At 46.9% G+C, this 18,221-nt stretch overlaps 1 protein-coding gene across 1 annotated transcript in view; it reads left to right on the top strand.

The window, feature by feature from the left end:
- LOC137533681 (cytohesin-4-like) overlaps positions 1–18,221 on the top strand; it is an 84,313-nt gene that overhangs the window by 47,514 nt on the left and 18,578 nt on the right. Inside the window, exons 8-9 of the mRNA XM_068255020.1 lie at positions 10,690–10,838; positions 14,402–14,516. Coding sequence (XP_068111121.1) covers positions 10,690–10,838; positions 14,402–14,516 — 264 coding nt within the window. The remainder of the gene's footprint in view (positions 1–10,689; positions 10,839–14,401; positions 14,517–18,221) is intronic.

The following is an 18,221-nucleotide window of genomic DNA, read 5'->3' as shown; positions in this document are numbered from 1 at the left end:
TGTGCTTTGTGAGGAGTCTGACAGTGAGTGAGGAGGGGGGAGGCAGGAGAGCATCATTGGGGAAAAGCAGCTTGTTGTGCTGTGTGAGGAGTCTGATAGTGAGGAGGAGGGAGGCAGGAGAGCATCATTGGGGAAAAGCAGCTTGTTGTGCTGTGTGAGGAGTCTGACAGTAAGTGAGGAGGGGGGAGGCATGAGAGCAGCATTGGGGAAAAGCAGCTTGTTGTGCTGTGTGAGGAGTCTGACAGTGAGTGAGGAGGGAGAGGCAGGAGAGCATCATTGGGGAAAAGCAGCTTGTTGTGCTGTGTGAGGAGTCTGACAGTGAGTGAGGAGGGAGAGGCAGGAGAGCATCATTGGGGAAAAGCAGCTTGTTGTGCTGTGTGAGGAGTCTGACAGTGAGTGAGGAGGGAGGGAGGCAGGAGAGCATCATTGGGGAAAAGCAGCTTGTTGTGCTGTGTGAGGAGTCTGACAGTGAGTGAGGAGGGGGGAGGCAGGAGAGCAGCAGTGTTTCATTTGACTTGCACAGCACAAGGGAGGAGGTGGCACTGCATTAATTTTATGAGAAAACAATAAAAAATAATAATAATTTTGAGCACAGAATGACCTTGAAAATCATTTTGTAATATTGTTTGTAGTTTTTCAAATTGTTGTGTGTTTCTTGCTATGTTTCACTTTGAGAGGTGTAATTCGCTATTAACTCATGAAAGAAAATGTGTGTTTTACATGCTCCCCCGAACATTCTATACATAAAAATTAATACCACCCACTAAATCCTGCCAAGGAAAACCACAGTGTGAGAAGTGCAAGAAGGGGATGGGGAACAGTGTGTTCATGATTACTACCATTCCAAGAAACCGTAGAAGTGATTATTATAGGTATAGGACCAATAAAGAGGTAAATCTGCAGTTGAGGGAGGGTCTTACTGGGCCCATCTGGCCCAACGGCCCCCGATGCGGTCGAAACCTCTGCAACCTCTATTGCTACGCCACCGATCGCAGCGCTGTACAAGCAAAAGAAACTGACATTTCTTTTCAGTCTGCTAGCGGTAATCGCTGCTGGCAAACTGTTGACGGTCCGCTCCGTCACTCAAGCGGGGAGGCGGGCGCATCGGTGCGCGCGATCCCCACTAATCTCCTCCCCTAGGACTTCACCAACGCCTATCGGCGTTAGGCGGTCACGAAGGGGTTAAACACTCCTAGGAGTTCTGGTTCACAATGAGCTTGCTGAGTAATCCGTACCTCCGGGTGTTTCAAGTCCTTCTTCACAGAGCCACATTAATCCATGCCATACACTGATGAGGATCAACCAATCCGAAACAGTCTGTATGCATGTTGGATTATTGTGGCTCTGTACAAATTAACAAGCTGACACATCATTGCATTCCAGCAGTTCTGGAGGTGTGTTTAGCTTCTAAGGGTAGAATGGTTAATTTGCATATATTCAGCAGTGATGCACTGGGAGACATCTCAAGCTCACTCCAACCTCAATTATCACAAATTCTTTCTGTTTTAAGAAAGCAAACTTTTGTTTTTCTTAACATCTTAGTAAGGGGGCTTTTAGGACCATTGTAGTTCCTTATACACTCCGATGAGTCCTGGGTCACCATGAGCTTGCTGGTTAGTCTGTACAATTAACAAGCTGACACATCATTGCATTCCAGCAATGATGTGTGCATTCCAGCAATGATGCATTCCAGCAATGAGGTGTGGTTAGCTTACAGGAACAACAAAAGATGATTTGCATATTCAGTAGTAATGCATTATGGGAGACATCATATGCTTGCTCCACTCTGAATATTTGCAAATTCTTTCTGTCTAAGAAGACAAACTTCTGTCTTGCATATCTCCAAATGATAATAACAAGAATGAATAGACATGAAAGAAAAGGACAGGCCTTAACTTACCTGGAAAATGATAATATGGATTTAATCAAACATCTATCACTTGAATAGCATTTCTTTAATCTATAAATAATGCTTTTAGAGTTATTCCTCCACTTTACAAAACATGTAATATGCGGACCTGCAGCGGACGGGAGGGAATCGACCTGTTGGGAAAGCCGGGATCGGTAACGAGGTGCAGCTGAATAATTCTGTCTGGTCCGGAGACTCTCCTTTCATTTAACTACCAGAATTCCTCTTTGAAGAGTCGCTTACTGGGCGATAACAAGCAGAACTTTATTAAGCAATGACGGAAGCGGGCTAGCCATGGAAGCATAGCATTGGCTTGATGGCTTGATCCAAATGTATTCCTCATCCTGTGTAGATAGTTGTGCAGCTTGTTATTATCTTCGTAGAAGGTCTTTGATTAGGAAACAGGAAATTTAAGTCCTGGAGGTGCCGTGAAAGTTTGGGCGCCACCATAGGTGCCTATACAAATATCGTTTATACCCAGAAATGTGGGCACCAGAGGCTCCATGGAAGTTTTCACTTTACCATAGATGCCCATGACTTCACCATAGTTGCCATAGATGCAAGGAAAGATTTGTGTGTAGAAGAAAATTTTAAGCCGCTGGATCTCAAACTTTTTGGGTGAGTCTGGGTGAGGGTGCCCTTGATGGCCTTGACATTTTTTCAAGGCAAAACAAAACAACTACCGAAACCCTGTTATGACCCTTATTAGCGACCCCCGTGTTAGGCAGCATTACCCCCTCCAAATAATTAGTTACCCTCATTACCCAGCATCCCCCACTCCAATTAGTGAGGCAGCATCCCCCCCCCCCCCCCCCCCCCATTATGCAGCATCTCTCCTGAATGAACATGACATGGGGTGAAGAGTTTATCTGGTAGAGCACATAGACATTTCCCCACATGGGAGCTGCAGGTAGTAACCCCTCCTTTATAATTATGCAGCATCACCTCAGCCCCCATTCCAGATTGTAAGTGACCCCCATTAGCTGGACAAACACTTCCTTACCTATCCTGGCCAAGGTGTACTGATCCGTCGCTCCACCCGATTCCTCTGATGTCCAACTTCAACCACGTCTGCCGGGACTAAAGGTTCACCGGCTGGTAATGCAGCCAATGTGTGGTGGCATTACCTGATGGCAATGCACAAAGGATGGGGAGGAATGCTGAGGCACCCCTGGAAGGTGCTCGAGGCACCCAGTTTGAGAACCCCTGGATTAATGCTTATTATAGTTTATTGCTGAATTTTTATGTTTGACCGTAGTTTTACTAAGCCCTGATCCTGATCTGCAGATCTATAAGACTGTCTAGAACGTTGCACCTCGGCACAGAGTTGTGTGTGGCGGAGTCTTAGAGCAGATCAGGAAAGAGACACTCGAGGGATTGTCCAGTCGGCATTTGTTCTGTAAATATTACCCAGCAAGGTGAGGTTTTTTTCTGAAGTGGGAGTGAATTGATGTGAAGGACTCCCCAGGGCAGCTTTCTGTTACCAGCCCTTCCATAAACTCTCACGGCTTCCTCTCTGCCTCATATTTACGGTTTACTCTCTGGTCCAAAACAATAGTTACTGTCAACCCCGTAATTTATGCTTCCACGGGGCCAGAAAAAGTCTAAAATCCAGGAAAGTTTCACATTTGGGGAAACTTCTGGCAAATAATAAAACTACAACGGGCAAATGGGGTTGTCAGTGTTTTGTTTAATAGTCCGACTGACTGAGCATAAACTAACTTCGCTCTCTAGGAAAGAAGATGGCTTTCTAACTCTTTTATAACTTCATAACATAAACATTTTTCAATATTACAGAATGTTTCCCCTCAGTGGTCCTCCTGATTATTATATTTCAGTGATACTATAGTGTGGCCTTCTAACCCCTGAAATGCTTACTTGAATTTTGGGCACCATCAGGCCCGGATTTACCTCACAAGAGCCTGTAGGCACAGATGTCTTGGGCAACCAAGACTTCGCCCTCCATGAACCTACAAACCTCCACCGAACTGCACCACAAGTGCACTGGCTGGCCCAGCTGTCACTCCTCCCTTACTTCCCTTGCCTTTCTTAGGTAGCCACAGGTGCCCCTTAGTATTAAGCAGTGATAGATGCCCGGCTGAAGGGAGATCTCATCAGTGGAATGCAGAGAGCAGGGTGAGTAACCTGTCATTTACACTCACTTGGGACTCTGCATAGCTAAGGAGTGAGGGAGGCACCCGAGGAGCAGAGTGAGCCGCCTTTGTATCATCGGGTGCCTGTAGGCACATGCCTACAGTGCCTTATGGTAAATCCGGCCCAGGACACCATGGAGAATTGGGCGCAGGAACAGTGCCGATAGTAGAATATTGCTAAATTTAACGATAGTCTATTATTTAAAGTGTTAATATTCATTAATAAAATATCAGTAATTGTTACCAATATTTTACTATAGCTAAACCTAACCCTATTCTCACACACACAACCCTCTATTACCAATGCCTATCCTTAACCCCCACTGGTGGTGACTAAACCTAAGACCTGGGTGGTGCCTAACCCTAACCACCCTCCTGGTGGTGCCTAACCCTAACCAGTACCACCCCCCTGGTGGTGCCTAACCCTAACCACTCCCCTGGTGGTGCCTAACCCTAACCACCCCCCTAGTGGTGCCTAACCCTAACCACCCCCTGGTGGTGCCTAACCCTAACCATCCCCCTGGTGGTGCCTAACCCTAAGACACCCCCTCATTTGTGAAACAACAAACAAAAACAAAAAACAGGAAAAAACAATGACCATGACGATGGTGCCTGAGTTTACCCTTCGTCGCCGGCTTGCCGATATTTTAAATTAATGTCTTCTTTGTCCAAAAGCTTCTGATTTTTCTGATACCCCTGAAATGTTTTAGCATCAGAAACCAGGGATGAGCTTAAAGGGAACCAGAGATGAAAGCACCCTCGTGTATTTTACCATATATATCAGGGGGAACATTAGAGAAAACACCTACCCTGCTTTCTGTTTCATCCTTCACTGCTCAGCCTGCTTGTTATCAGCCCTGATAAAATCCCCAACTGAGCATTCAGTCTGGCTTTGCTCAGGAATCTTTATAGCCGAGTCTGTCTTCTCTGATGACTTTTCAAGCCCAAGCCTGTCCCCTGCTGGCTCTGCTCAGGAACCATTATAGCTGAGTCATTATAGCAAAGCCAGACTCAATGCTCAGTTCGGGATTTTATCACGGCTGATTAGAAGCAAACTGAACTCAATGAAACAGAAAGCATGGTAAGTGTTTTCTCTAATGTTCCCACTGATCTATGGTAAAATACACGAGGGTGCTTTCATCTCTGGTTCACTTCAACTTTCCACTTTACATGTTTTTGTTCTACAGGAATCAGAATTAGAAGAAGGTGAATTGTAATGCTACACAGAGCTAAAGAGATTCAGAAGTCTCCTGACTAATATTAGGAAGGGTAGGAAGGGTTAACACTGGAGCGTCCTGTTAGTGTTACCCTTAGAGTGTCAGGGGCAATAAGGGCTAAATAAAGCAGATGTATTTTGAAGTATAGATCATATGTTTGTGATGTAATGTAGCTGTTCCCCATAATCTTCAGACTGTCCTCTGCACCACGCTCTCACTCCCAGCCACAATAATGTAATGTCTCCAGACCTCTTTCAGTCAGGGCAGTTCCTGGGACTTCCCCCGCGGATCCCGTGACCTCTTATTCCCTCCCACGAGGTACGACAGGTACTTCCACTGAAGCATCAGGAGATGTTGAATTTTGGTGAAAATTTGCGAAAACACTGCATGGGATATACTCACTAAACTTTGTTGACGTTTCTGTGCGCAGACAGCACATGAAAATTACACTACGGGCTGGTGCACACCGGAGCGGTTCTGGAGCGTTTTTTAAAACGTTTGCAGGGGGAGAACCGCTTGGCTAATGAAAGTGAATAGGCTGGCCTGGTGCACACCAGAGAGGTATGTTTTTTCCACAAACACAAACTCGGGGGCTGCAGCAGTTTTTAGATTTCTGAGGCGTTTCTGCCTCAATGTTAAAGTATAGGAAAGTGGAAAACCGCTCAGAAAAACGCCAGATCAGAGCAGTTTTCCAAGCGTTTTTGTTACAGAAGCTGTTCAGTAACAGCTTTACTGTAACAATATATAACATCTGCTACACAAAAACGCTCCAAAAAACGCTAGGCATGTTTACAAAACATCTCTAAGGGCCCATTCACACTTGCTGATCGCAAAACGTTAGCGCTTTTGCTAGTGGTTTGCTATGGTGATTTTGCACGATTAACGCGAAAAAATTGCCATTCACACTTGGCGATTTTTCCACGATCGCGTTTTGCGGTTCTATAGCACTGAAACGTGATCGCCGGGAAATCGCCTGAAAATGGTGCAGGCTACGCGTTTGCGTTTAGCGTTTTTGGGCGATTTGCGGCGTTTGAATGTTTTGCCGAAATCGCCGGCAAAACACTCAAGTGTGAATAGGCCCTTAACATGCCTAGTATCGCTCTGAAATCTGCTTCAAAAACCTCTAGCATTTTGCGGACCTGCTAGAGGTTTTTGGTGTGCACTGTCTGGGCCTACAGGTTGCCCGAATGTTCATAATGAATGTTTTAATGAATTAGTAATTATCTCCTCCTATCTTCCCCTTCGATGGACGCAGTGAGTCTGTCGTGGTGATCATAGGAGGGGGGGGGACATTATTGGAGCCCACACTAGTTATTCTCTCATCGTTCTCTGCAGCTGCAGTGCGACTCGTATATCAGCGCCTGCACAATAGCGCGCGGCCAGAGAAGGAGAGGTCAGTAAATTAACAACCCTGCAGCACAGAGCGGTAATTTACCGTGCAGCCGTTGGTAGGAGTTCATCTCCTCCCCACAGTCGCCAGACCTCCGGCTGAAGTCCCGCGGCAGAACCGGCGGCCGCTGTTGCAGAACGTTAATGCAGCGCGTTCCTTTTCATCAAACTCCTTCTGATATAAATGATTTTAAAACACAAAAACAAATCAATGCTCTTTTTCTCTCCCTCTGTCTGGACAAATGGTCTTTTGATTTAAATGATTTTTACTTATGTGGATTAGTGGATTTAAGATCTCATCTACATTGCCTGGACAGACAATGTAAACAAGATTTATAGGGCATGAAGGGACAGTTAACACTCTGATTGCCTTCCCGTCCTGAAATCACAGATAAGTCCAGACCTAACTGCAGAAGCTATGTAACATGCTATTTCCATAACGTGCTGTAAAGAGGCCCTGTAGTGACATATAGCAGAATGCAGTAAAGAGGCCCTGTAGTGACATATAGCAGAATGCAGTAAAGAGGCCCTATAGTGACATGTAGCAGAATGCAGTAAAGAGGCCCTGTAGTGACATATAGCAGAATGCAGTAAAGAGGCCCTGTAGTGACATATAGCAGAATGCGGTAAAGAGGCCCTGTAGTGGCATATAGTAGAATGCAGTAAAGAGGCCCTGTAGTGACATATAACAGAATGCAGTTAAGAGGCCCAGTAGTGACATATAGTAGAATGCAGTAAAGAGGCCCTGTAGTGGCATACAGCAGAATGCAATAAAGAGGCCCTGTAGTGACATATAGCAGAATGCAGTAAAGAGGCCCTGTAGTGGCATACAGCAGAATGCAATAAAGAGGCCCTGTAGTGACATATAGTAGAATGCAGTAAAGAGGCCCTGTAGTGGCATACAGTGGAATGCAGTAAAGAGGCCCTGTAGTGACATATAGCAGAATGCAGTAAAGAGGCCCTGTAGTGACATATAGTAGAATGCAGTAAAGAGGCCCTGTAGTGTTGTCCGGATCATGAACGATTCGGATCTTTGATCCGAATCTATGTTGTGAGTTGAATCATCCGAATCAGCAAAATGAGTGATTCGGATCGCAAAAGGGGCGGGGCCAGGAGCGACACGCCCCCTCTCAGCGGGCAGCGGGGTCCTGGAAGCAGAGCAGAGATGGATCGCTCTGTTGGATGGGAGCCAGCCTTGCAGGGAGACAGGTAGATGAGAGAGGGAACTTGGGTGCCACTGCCAGATATGTGTACAGCACAGATACTGGCTGCAATGTGCTGCTCATTATAGGCTGTCTGTTCCGTAGTTGTGCAGTGAACACATTGGAAGCTTTTGGCTCAGCACAGCTCAGTAACTTTGCAGGCACTGTGATTGCTGTGTAATATAATCCCCCTGCACTCGCTCTATACAGCTGCACTTATCTTCTGGGAATGCTTTATTTCACTGTGCGACGTTTGCATTCAAAGTATACAGATGAACATATAGGTGAAATATATGTAAAGCAATATGATTGCAGCATGTGGGTATTGTGTGCAAGCAAACATTTCTGCTCTCTGCTCGTCCCTCCTCCCTTCTCTGTCCACTCCCTGCCCTCTGTCCATCTTCTCCCCTTCTCTGTGTGTCCACCCCCCTCCCCTTCTCCTGTCCACAGCAGGGAAAGTCCTGTCCTGCTAGTCATTTCACCCCGAATGTGCCGGTAGTAAAATGATCGGAGATTCGGATCAAAGATCCGGATCTTTTCAATGATCCGATTCGAATCATCCGGATCATTGAAAAGATCCGAACTTCCCCTCTCTACTGTAGTGACATATAGCAGAATGCAGTAAAGAGGCCCTGTAGTGACATATAGCAGAATGCAGTAAAGAGGCCCTGTAGTGACATATAGCAGAATGCAGTAAAGAGGCCCTGTAGTGACATATAGCGGAATGCTGTAAAGAGGCCCTGTAGTGGCATTTAGCAGAATGCAGTAAAGAGGCCCTGTAGTGACATATAGCAGAGTGCAGTAAAGAGGCCCTGTAGTGACATATAGCAGAATGCAGTAAAGAGGCCCTGTAGTGACATATAGCAGAATGCAGTAAAGAGGCCCTGTAGTGACATATAGCAGAATGCAGTAAAGAGGGCCTGTAGTGACACATAGCAGAATGCAGTAAAGAGGCCCTGTAGTGACATATAGCAGAATGCGGTAAAGAGGCCCTATAGTGACATATAGCAGAATGCAGTAAAGAGGCCCTGTAGTGACATATAGCAGAATGCAGTAAAGAGGCCCTGTAGTGACATATAGCAGAATGCAGTAAAGAGGGCCTGTAGTGACATATAGCAGAATGCAGTAAAGAGGCCCTGTAGTGACATATAGCAGAATGCGGTAAAGAGGCCCTGTAGTGACATATAGCAGAATGCAGTAAAGAGGCCCTGTAGTGGCATATAGTAGAATGCAGTAAAGAGGCCCCATAGTGACATATAGCAGAATGCAGTAAAGAGGCCCTGTAGTGACATATAGCAGAATGCAGTAAAGAGGCCCTGTAGTGACATATAGCAGAATGCGGTAAAGAGGCCCTGTAGTGGCATATAGTAGAATGCAGTAAAGAGGCCCCATAGTGACATATAGCAGAATGCAGTAAAGAGGCCCTGTAGTGACATATAGCAGAATGCAGTAAAGAGGCCCTGTAGTGGCATATAGCAGAATGCAGTAAAGAGGCCCTGTAGTGACATATAGCAGAATGCAGTAAAGAGGCCCTGTAGTGACATATAGTAGAATGCAGTAAAGAGGCCCTGTAGTCACATATAGCAGAGTGCAGTAAAGAGGCCCTGTAGTGACATATAGCAGAGTGCAGTAAAGAGGCCCTGTAGTGACATATAGCAGAATGCAGTAAAGAGGCCCTGTAGTGACATATAGCAGAATGCAGTAAAGAGGCCGTGTAGTGACATATAGCAGAATGCAGTAAAGAGGCCGTGTAGTAACATATAGCGGAATGCAGTAAAGAGGCCCTGTAGTGACATATAGTAGAATGCAGTAAAGAGGGCCTGTAGTGACATATAGCAGAATGCAATAAAGAGGCCCTGTAGTGACATATAGCAGAATGCAGTAAAGAGGCCCTGTAGTGGCATATAGTAGAATGCAGTAAAGAGGCCCCATAGTGACATATAGCAGAATGCAGTAAAGAGGCCCTGTGGTGACATATAGCAGAATGCGGCCCTGTATGTAGAGTATAAGCGGTTACTTTGTGCCTGTACTGATAGTAAACTAGCTGCAGTGTGTGCTGCTCTCTGCTACCTCCAGTATGTACAGTATAAGCGGTTACTTTGTGCCTGTACTGATAGTAAACTAGCTGCAGTGTGTGCTGATCTTTGATACCCCCAGTATGTACAGTATAAGCTGTTACTATGTGCCTGTACTGATAGTAAACTAGCTGCAGTGTGTGCTGATCTTTGATACCTCCAGTATGTACAGTATAAGCTGTTACTATGTGCCTGTACTGATAGTAAACTAGCTGCAGTGTGTGCTGATCTTTGATACCTCCAGTATGTACAGTATAAGCAGTTACTCTGTGCCTGTACTGATAGTAAACTAGCTGTAGTGTGTGCTGATCTCTGCTACCTCCAGTATGTACAGTAAAAGCAGTTACTCTGTGCTTGTACTGATAGTAAACTAGCTGTAGTGTGTGCTGATCTCTGCTACCTCCAGTATGTACAATATAAGCTGTTACTCTGTGCCTGTACTGATAGTAAACTAGCTGTAGTGTGTGCTGATCTCTGCTACCCCCAGTATGTACAGTATAAGCTGTTACTCTGTGCCTGTACTGATAGTAAACTAGCTGCAGTGTGTTCTGATTTCTGCTACCCCCAGTATATACAGTTAAGCTGTTACTCTGTGTCTGTTCTGATAGCAAACTATCTGCAGTGTGTGCTCATTTTTTCGTTCCATTGAGGATACAGACAATTGTTAATAATGAAAAGCTGTGATTGGAGTTTCTATACACATGACGAGACTCGCTCACTGATCTTCTCTTTTTCTCCCCACAGACAGCTGCTATATTGTGTCATTCTCACTGATCATCCTGAACACAAGTCTGCACAACCCGAGTGTCAAAGACAAACCCGATCTGCAGCAATTCATCTCTATACACAAAGGGATCCACCCAGGGGGAGATCTGCCCACAGACCTCCTGACTGTGAGTACCGGACAGCAGACACCGAATCAGTCCTGTTCACAAAGTGCTGCTGGCTACCGCTCAATAATGAGTTTGGTTTTGCCCATCTGTTTACAGAATTAACTACTTTACCACTAGGGGGTTTTCCCCTTACAGACCAGGGCAATTTTCATATTTCAGTGCTCCTCCCACTTATTTGCCAATAACTTTATCACTACTTATCACACTAAAATAATCTATGCATTGTTTTTTTTCGGCACCAATTAGGCTTTCTTTGGATGATACTTTTTTCTCAGAGTTAAGGTGGCCATACACTTATCTATCTGATGGTCGAATCTGGTGCAAATCTATATCTGTCAGATGCCTGTCAGGCTGAACCTGACAGAAATCTGTCTGATGTGTGCCACACACTAGGAACAGATTTCCAGATTTTCAGAATGAAACCTATTGGAAATCTATCTAAATGCATTATTAGACCATTAGAACCAATGCAACTCTATGGGCCATCGATCTGCTGCCAGCCAGCAGCAGATCGACCTAGATCTTCCATCCTGTCAGATAGATCAAATCCATTGAAATCGATCAAAATCGGCCACAAATTGATCGATTGACAGATTTGAAAGAATCGATTTCTGATCGATTGATCGATTCTATACAATCAATCGATTGATCGATGGCTGAAATCGACCAGTGTATGGGCCCCTTTATTTTATTTTATTCACATTTTAGAGGGAAAAATAAGCAAAAACTGAAAAAATACCGTTTCTCAATTTTTAACCCCTATAGTTTTAAAATAATCAAGACAGACAAGACAAACAAACACTTATATAGCGCTTTTCTCCTGGTGGACTCAAAGCGCCAGAGCTGCAGCCACTAGGACGCGCTCTATAGGCAGTAGCAGTGTTGGAGAGACTTGCCTAAGGTCTCCTGCTGAAATAGGTACTGGCTTACTGAACTGGCAGAGCCGAGATTTGAACCCTGGTCTTCCATGTCAGAGGCAGAGCCCTTAACCATTACACTATCCAGCCACTGTTACTGTCTGTAGATAAACCCCACCAATTTTATTTGCCCACTCGTCCCAGTTATCATGACACTGAAATTATGTTCCTAGTACAATGTTTGGCGACAATGTTATTTGACAATGTGTATTTTTGAGTTTCTCATTGTACTTGATTAATAGTTATAACCCCTCATTTGCAAAATAACAATAATCAGGCATTGGCTTTCGAGTCCAGACAAACTCGAATTCGGAATTCAAATGAAGTCTAATGACTTCAGCTGTGACCGCAGGATGGGCAGGGCCCAGAAAGCTGCATTCCATGACTCACTATCACACTTCCTCCTTCCGCCTCAAAAGAGGAAGCACGGTAGTGAGTCATGGAATGCGGCTTTCATTACGCCTCACTGATAAGTAATTACAGCCATAAAACACTTTCCTGTCAGTAAATGGCTTCTGAGAGCAGGAAAGAGATAAAAAGGGTCAATAATTCATAGATTTATGCTCTAGCATAGCTCAATGAAGGTGTCATTCAGCAGAGACAATAAAACAGTAAAAACTTAAAAACTAGATTTAGATATAAAATAAAACTGTGCGATTTCTAAAAAAATATTTTTAGGAGACTGAGGATAGATACAATTGTTTTTCTTATCAGTTTATTTTCACCTCGGATGTCCTTTAAATTCATGGAAAGTTCTATGCATGCCCTGTTTGCAGGGGTGTAACAATAGACTCTGCTAGGGATGCAACCGCAGGGGGCCCAGAAGCCGCAGGGGCCCGTGGGGGAGAAGTTTATTTTTTCTGTCCTGAGAGACTGGCAACTAAGTGCGCAGAGAGAAAAAGCTTTCTGCTCTCTGCACAATGGTTCTAATCACTGCACAGAGAATTAAATGTGTGCATTAAACACCAAGTGAACACCTGACATAACTGGCTGAGCAAATTTGGCCTGATTGGCTATTCATGAGGCAATGCTCATGCAAATAAGCATTTGCTTTCGCATGCCAACTAATGCAGGGTCCATTGAACCAATGCCGCAAAGCGGTTGCCCTGCGGGAATTAGTTCATGCTTCAATAGCATTATCCAGGAGCGCCACGAGGAGGCTTCCCAATGCCCCCATACAACCGGGGGACCGCGGGGTCCCAGGCGCTCTCACTGCCTGGGAACCACAGCAGCACCCCGGAGGTGGAGGCTGGGTGGCGCAGGCGACTCCCCCAAGCGTGGCCAGCGCCAGGGAGAGCCATCCGCACCTTTCACCTCCCAATATTTAAAAACAGGCACTTACCTTAACGTCCATTGCGTTCTGCTGCTGAGCATAGCTTGGGTGCAACACATTTGAAAAGGAAAGGAATGAAGCATGGGTCGCACCGAGCTTTGGAGCTCAGGGCTGGCTCACACACTGCACTCCAAGGGGGGTGGAGGACGGGCACTGACAGCCCACTCCAGGGCTCACACTACCTAGAATGAGCCATCCGCCACCCGCCTCCAAGGGAAAGACATTCACAAATCACTGCACAGAGAATTAAATGTGTGCATTAAACACCAAGTGAACACCTGACATAACTGGCTGAGCAAATTTGGCCTGATTGGTTCTAATGACTGCATCTGCTCAGCCACTGGTAAAGAATCATACAAAGTTTTGTAGACAGTCCCTATTAAGTGTTCAGCAGAGTCTTCTGTACAACGCCCAGCCCCCAACCTCTCTGCCCCTCCCCAAGTGCTGTGTACTGTACTGATGCTAGAGGAGCCTGCAGAGCCCCGCCCCCAGCCTCTCCACTCCTCCCCAAGTGCTGTGTACTGTAGTGATGCTGGAGGAGTCTGCAGAGCCCCGCCCTTAGTCTCTCCACCCCTCCCCAAGTGTTGTGTGCTGTAGTGATGCTGAAGGAGTCTGCAGAGCCCCGCCCCCAGTCTCTCCACCCCTCCCCAAGTGCTGTGTACTGTAGTGATGCTGGAGGAGTCTGCAGAGCCCCGCCCCCAGTCTCTCCACCCCTCCCCAAGTGTTGTGTACTGTAGTGATGCTGGAGGAGTCTGCAGAGCGCCGCCCCCAGTCTCTCCACCCTCCCCAAGTGTTGTGTACTGTAGTGATGCTGGAGGAGTCTGCAGATATCACACCTTATCAAAGATATCACACCTTATCAAAGTTAACACACCTTATCAGAGTAACATAGCGAGCGCGATGAACTTATGCCTACTATATGGTAATGGCACTCGTCCTGCCCTGAGCCCCTGCGGGTTCGTAGCGCTTGCGATAGAGAAAATGCCTGCAGTGCTTCACTGCTGTCAGTTATCTGCATGGGGAAAATACATTCCAGTGTGCACTAGCCAAGTGAATACCATTGGTTCTCAGTTTACCTGTACAGGAAGTGAGTGGGGGGAGGGGGCCCCATGCAAAGCTTTGCAGGGGGGCCCAGTGATTTCTAGTTACGCCCCTGGCTGTTTCTACAGGTATTGCTCCTTGCCGGATATCTGACTCATTAAAGTGACCTGAGCTTTATCTAACATGAGCAGCCGAGGTATCAAGCCCTGGCTGTGTAATGTGGCCATTAGAGTGTCCCGGCTGTTATACTTCTTTTTCTTCTCTTCTGACAGGAGATGTACGAGGCTTTGAAGAAGGAACCCTTTCAGCTCCCAGAAGAGGAGGATGCCTGGGAACTCACTCTTGCCTTCCAGAAGCCACAGCGAGAGGGATGGCTCCTCAAAATAGGTAAGGCGATTTCTCCAGCGCTCCTGCAGACTTATAGAAGTGGGGATCAATAACATGTCATTAACTGAAGAAAAATGTCACACAGTCTCTTGTGAACAGGTGGATTGTCCCCTTATCAGGACCGGTTCCTCCATGAAGCAGTGTGAATCACGTGCCTCAGGGCGGCAACAGTTAGAGGGCAGCAAGAGGCACCTCCCCTCCCCGAATGTCCCCCTCCTCGCACTCCCCATCCCCCCTCCCTAGATGTGCAACCAGGGGCGTTTCTAGCCTTTTACGAAATCCTGGCAATTAGTCCTGAACCCGCCACCCAAAAAACAAAAACCAACAAAACCAACAAAACATATACATACACACACACACACACACACACACACACACACACACACACACACACACACACACACACACACACACACACCACAGACACACCACAGACACACACTGTACACACATACACACACACAACATACACACCACACACACACCACACACACACATACACACACACACACACACACACATACACACACACAACATACACACACACACACCACACACACACACACATACACACACACACACACACACACATACATACACACACACATACACACACACAACAACATACACACACACACACACACACACTAAGCCATGTGCCGTATAGGGTGGATGCATAATACAGGGAGTCCCTGAGATATAAACAATCCACCTGTCGCATTCCCTTCTGCACTACGCCAGCTTAGTGTGTAAATGCAGAGTATAGTGCAGCTGAGCAGAAGCTGTGCTCTCACCTCTCCGCTGGAGTCCAGTGCTGTGCCTGTGCGATCATCCTGTCTGTCCCCATCCCCCTCCTGCACTCCCCCAGCCCAGTGTGTAAATACAGAGCATAGTGCAGCAGAAGCTGTGCTCTCACCTCTCTACTGGAGTCCAGTGTTGTGCCTGTGTGACCATCCTGTCTGTCCCCATACCCCTCCCTGCACTCCCCCAGCTTAGTGTGTAAATGCAGAGAATAGTGCAGCAGAAGCTGTGCTCTCACCTCTCCGCTGGAGTCCAGTGCTGTGCCTGTGCGACCATCCTGTCTGTCCCCATCCCCTCCCTGCACTACCCCAGCTTAGTGTGTAAATGCAGAGTATAGTGCAGCAGAAGCTGTGCTCTCACCTCTCCGCTGGAGTCCAGTTGTCATGATCGCTTTTGCAGCATGTACTGCTGGCTGCAGTTGTACTGCAGCCAAGCAGTTCTAATTTCTTTACATGCATTTGCTTGCATAGCTTTGCTTGCACTCACATTAAGTGTTGATTCCATCTGCAATAGCTCTGCAGTTCATGGCAGCTTGAGATGCTCTTGTGAATTCAAACATTGCCTGTTGCAGCTGAGCTGCAATTCCTTTCATGCAGGTTGCATTGCTTTGTCTGCCTTTTCCTGCTGTCAGCTTGTGACTGATTACCATTCACCTGTGTGGGGGTTTGCATGTCCACTCCCATTTGATGACCTCAGCATACCTCCCAACATTTTAAGTGTCGAAAGCGGGACACTTAGGCCACACCCCTGGCCACGCCCCCAACCCCCTAGTCACGCCCACTTTTTTTTTTTTTTTTTTTTTTTTTTTTTTTTTTTAAATTTATTTTTTATTAAAAATGTTTAATTAATTACTCCCGAAAGGGAGGGTGCCAGTGGGCAGAGAATGGAGGCGGAAAAACTGATCGAGGCTCCAGCCGCGGTAATGAGGGATGCTGGAGCCGGCTTCATGACTCCCTCCCTCCCTCTCTGAATGCCCCCTAATGTATGTCCGTGCGCCCCCCTCTCCTCCCCTCCCTATAGGCAGAGTGAGCGCAGCGGAGCGGGCAGTCGGGTCCTCTTACCGCTGATGCAGATGCACGCGTACTGTCTCTCTGGCATCGGACCTCCATGTGCTTCCTGTTTACTATGACGTCACAGGAAGCACATGGAGGTCCGATGCCAGAGACAGTACGCGTGCATCTGCATCAGCGGTAAGAGGACCCGACTGCCCGCTCCGCTGCGCTCACTCTGCCTACAGGAAGGGGAGGGGGGCACACAGACATACATAGGGGGGTATTCAGAGAGAGGGAGGGAGGAAGCAGTGAAGCTCCCGCATCCCTCATTACCGCGGCTGGAGCCTCGATCAGTTTTTCCGCCTCTATTCTCTGCCAGCCGTCGGGATTCAAGAGGGGGGCCTGGGATAGCGGGAGGGCCCCCCCAAATCGGGAGAATCCCGACCAATCCGGGACGGTTGGGGGGTATGCCTCAGTATAAAGAGTTGCTTCCTGCTGTGCTCCCCGCCTGTCATAGTTTCAGTCTCAGTCTGTCTAAGCTGTTACTCCTGGGCCTCTGTTCCTGGTTCTCGTGTTTCTCGTGTGGATTGCACTGGCTGTTGCGGAGGAGCAGTGAATCCTTCCAGTCCTGTTCCTGGAGATTAGTCATATAGCTGCGGTTGCTATTGACTATCTCACTCCTGTCTGTTTGTCTACGTATGAACGCTTGGTGTCGCTGAGGCAGTGATTAGATTAGCAAGCGTTTATTCCATTTGTCTCAGTCCTTGTTTATGTGTGTCCTTCGGGACCATAGTTAGTTCCTGATACGTGCATATATATTGGTTCGCCAGTATATTCGTATCTTAGTTACATAGTTACATAGTTATTTTGGTTGAAAAAAGACATACGTCCATCGAGTTCAACCAGTATATTTGTTATTTTGCTAGTCTTGCGTCATATATTGGTTCATTGCCAATATATATGCATACTAGCGCGTTTGTTATTTTCCATATTGCAACGCAGATTACTGTATATATTTGTGGAACTCCTGTACCTGTTTCTTGCTCTGCCTTTGTCTTGCCTTGTGGATTGCGGCATCTCTTGTGGAGGAGTAGCGAATCCTTTCGGTTCTGTTCTTGCGAGGTAAGCCATCGCTACAGTTGCGAGTGGCTGCCTCGTTCCAGTCTGTCCTATTTGTGAATGCTTGCTGTCACTGAGGAGTGACTAGATTAGCAGGCGTTCATTCTGTCGGTCTGTCCTTTTCTCTCTAAGTTCTGGTTAATAATGCTCAGCACTGCTTTTGCGCTGAGCAAACTTTAAGTGTCATTGTGGTTGCTCGGAGCTACGCCTGCTCTGTGCGCCACATCTCCTGCTGGAGTCAGTCCTCTCCTCCACCAGTGCGTTCACACTATACCCTGAGATTCATAGTTTTATGCCTTGCTTGCGTCTTTTGCGTATGTTTCCTTTATGTCAGAGTGTGCATTGCGCGCTGACTGTAGAGGATACACCGCCAAGCGTTACACCAGTGCTGTGCCTGTGTGCCCATCCTGTCTGCCCCCATCCCCCTCCCTGCACTACCCCAGCTTAGTGAGTAAATGCAGAATATAGTGCAGCAGAAGCTGTGCTCTCACCTCTCTGCTGGAGTCCAGTGCTGTGCCTGTGTGGCCATCCTGTCTGTCCCCATCCCCCTCCCTGCACTCCCCCAGCTTAGTGTGTTAATGCAGAGTATAGTGCAGCAGAAGCTGTGCTCTCACCTCTCCACTGGAGTCCAGTGCTGTGCTGCTGCATGTCTGCTCACCACTCCCCCTAGTGCCCAGCATCTGCTACTGCATGTAGCGTGATTTACACGCGACAGGAGAACAACCAGCACTAGAGGGACCAGAAAACACACAGGATGGTTACACAGCACTGGACTCCAGAGGGGAGGTTACAG

This window comes from Hyperolius riggenbachi, chromosome 9, assembly GCF_040937935.1.
Source record: "Hyperolius riggenbachi isolate aHypRig1 chromosome 9, aHypRig1.pri, whole genome shotgun sequence".
NCBI classification, from domain to species: Eukaryota; Metazoa; Chordata; class Amphibia; order Anura; family Hyperoliidae; genus Hyperolius; species Hyperolius riggenbachi.
This window is presented reverse-complemented; position numbering and strand designations above follow the sequence as displayed.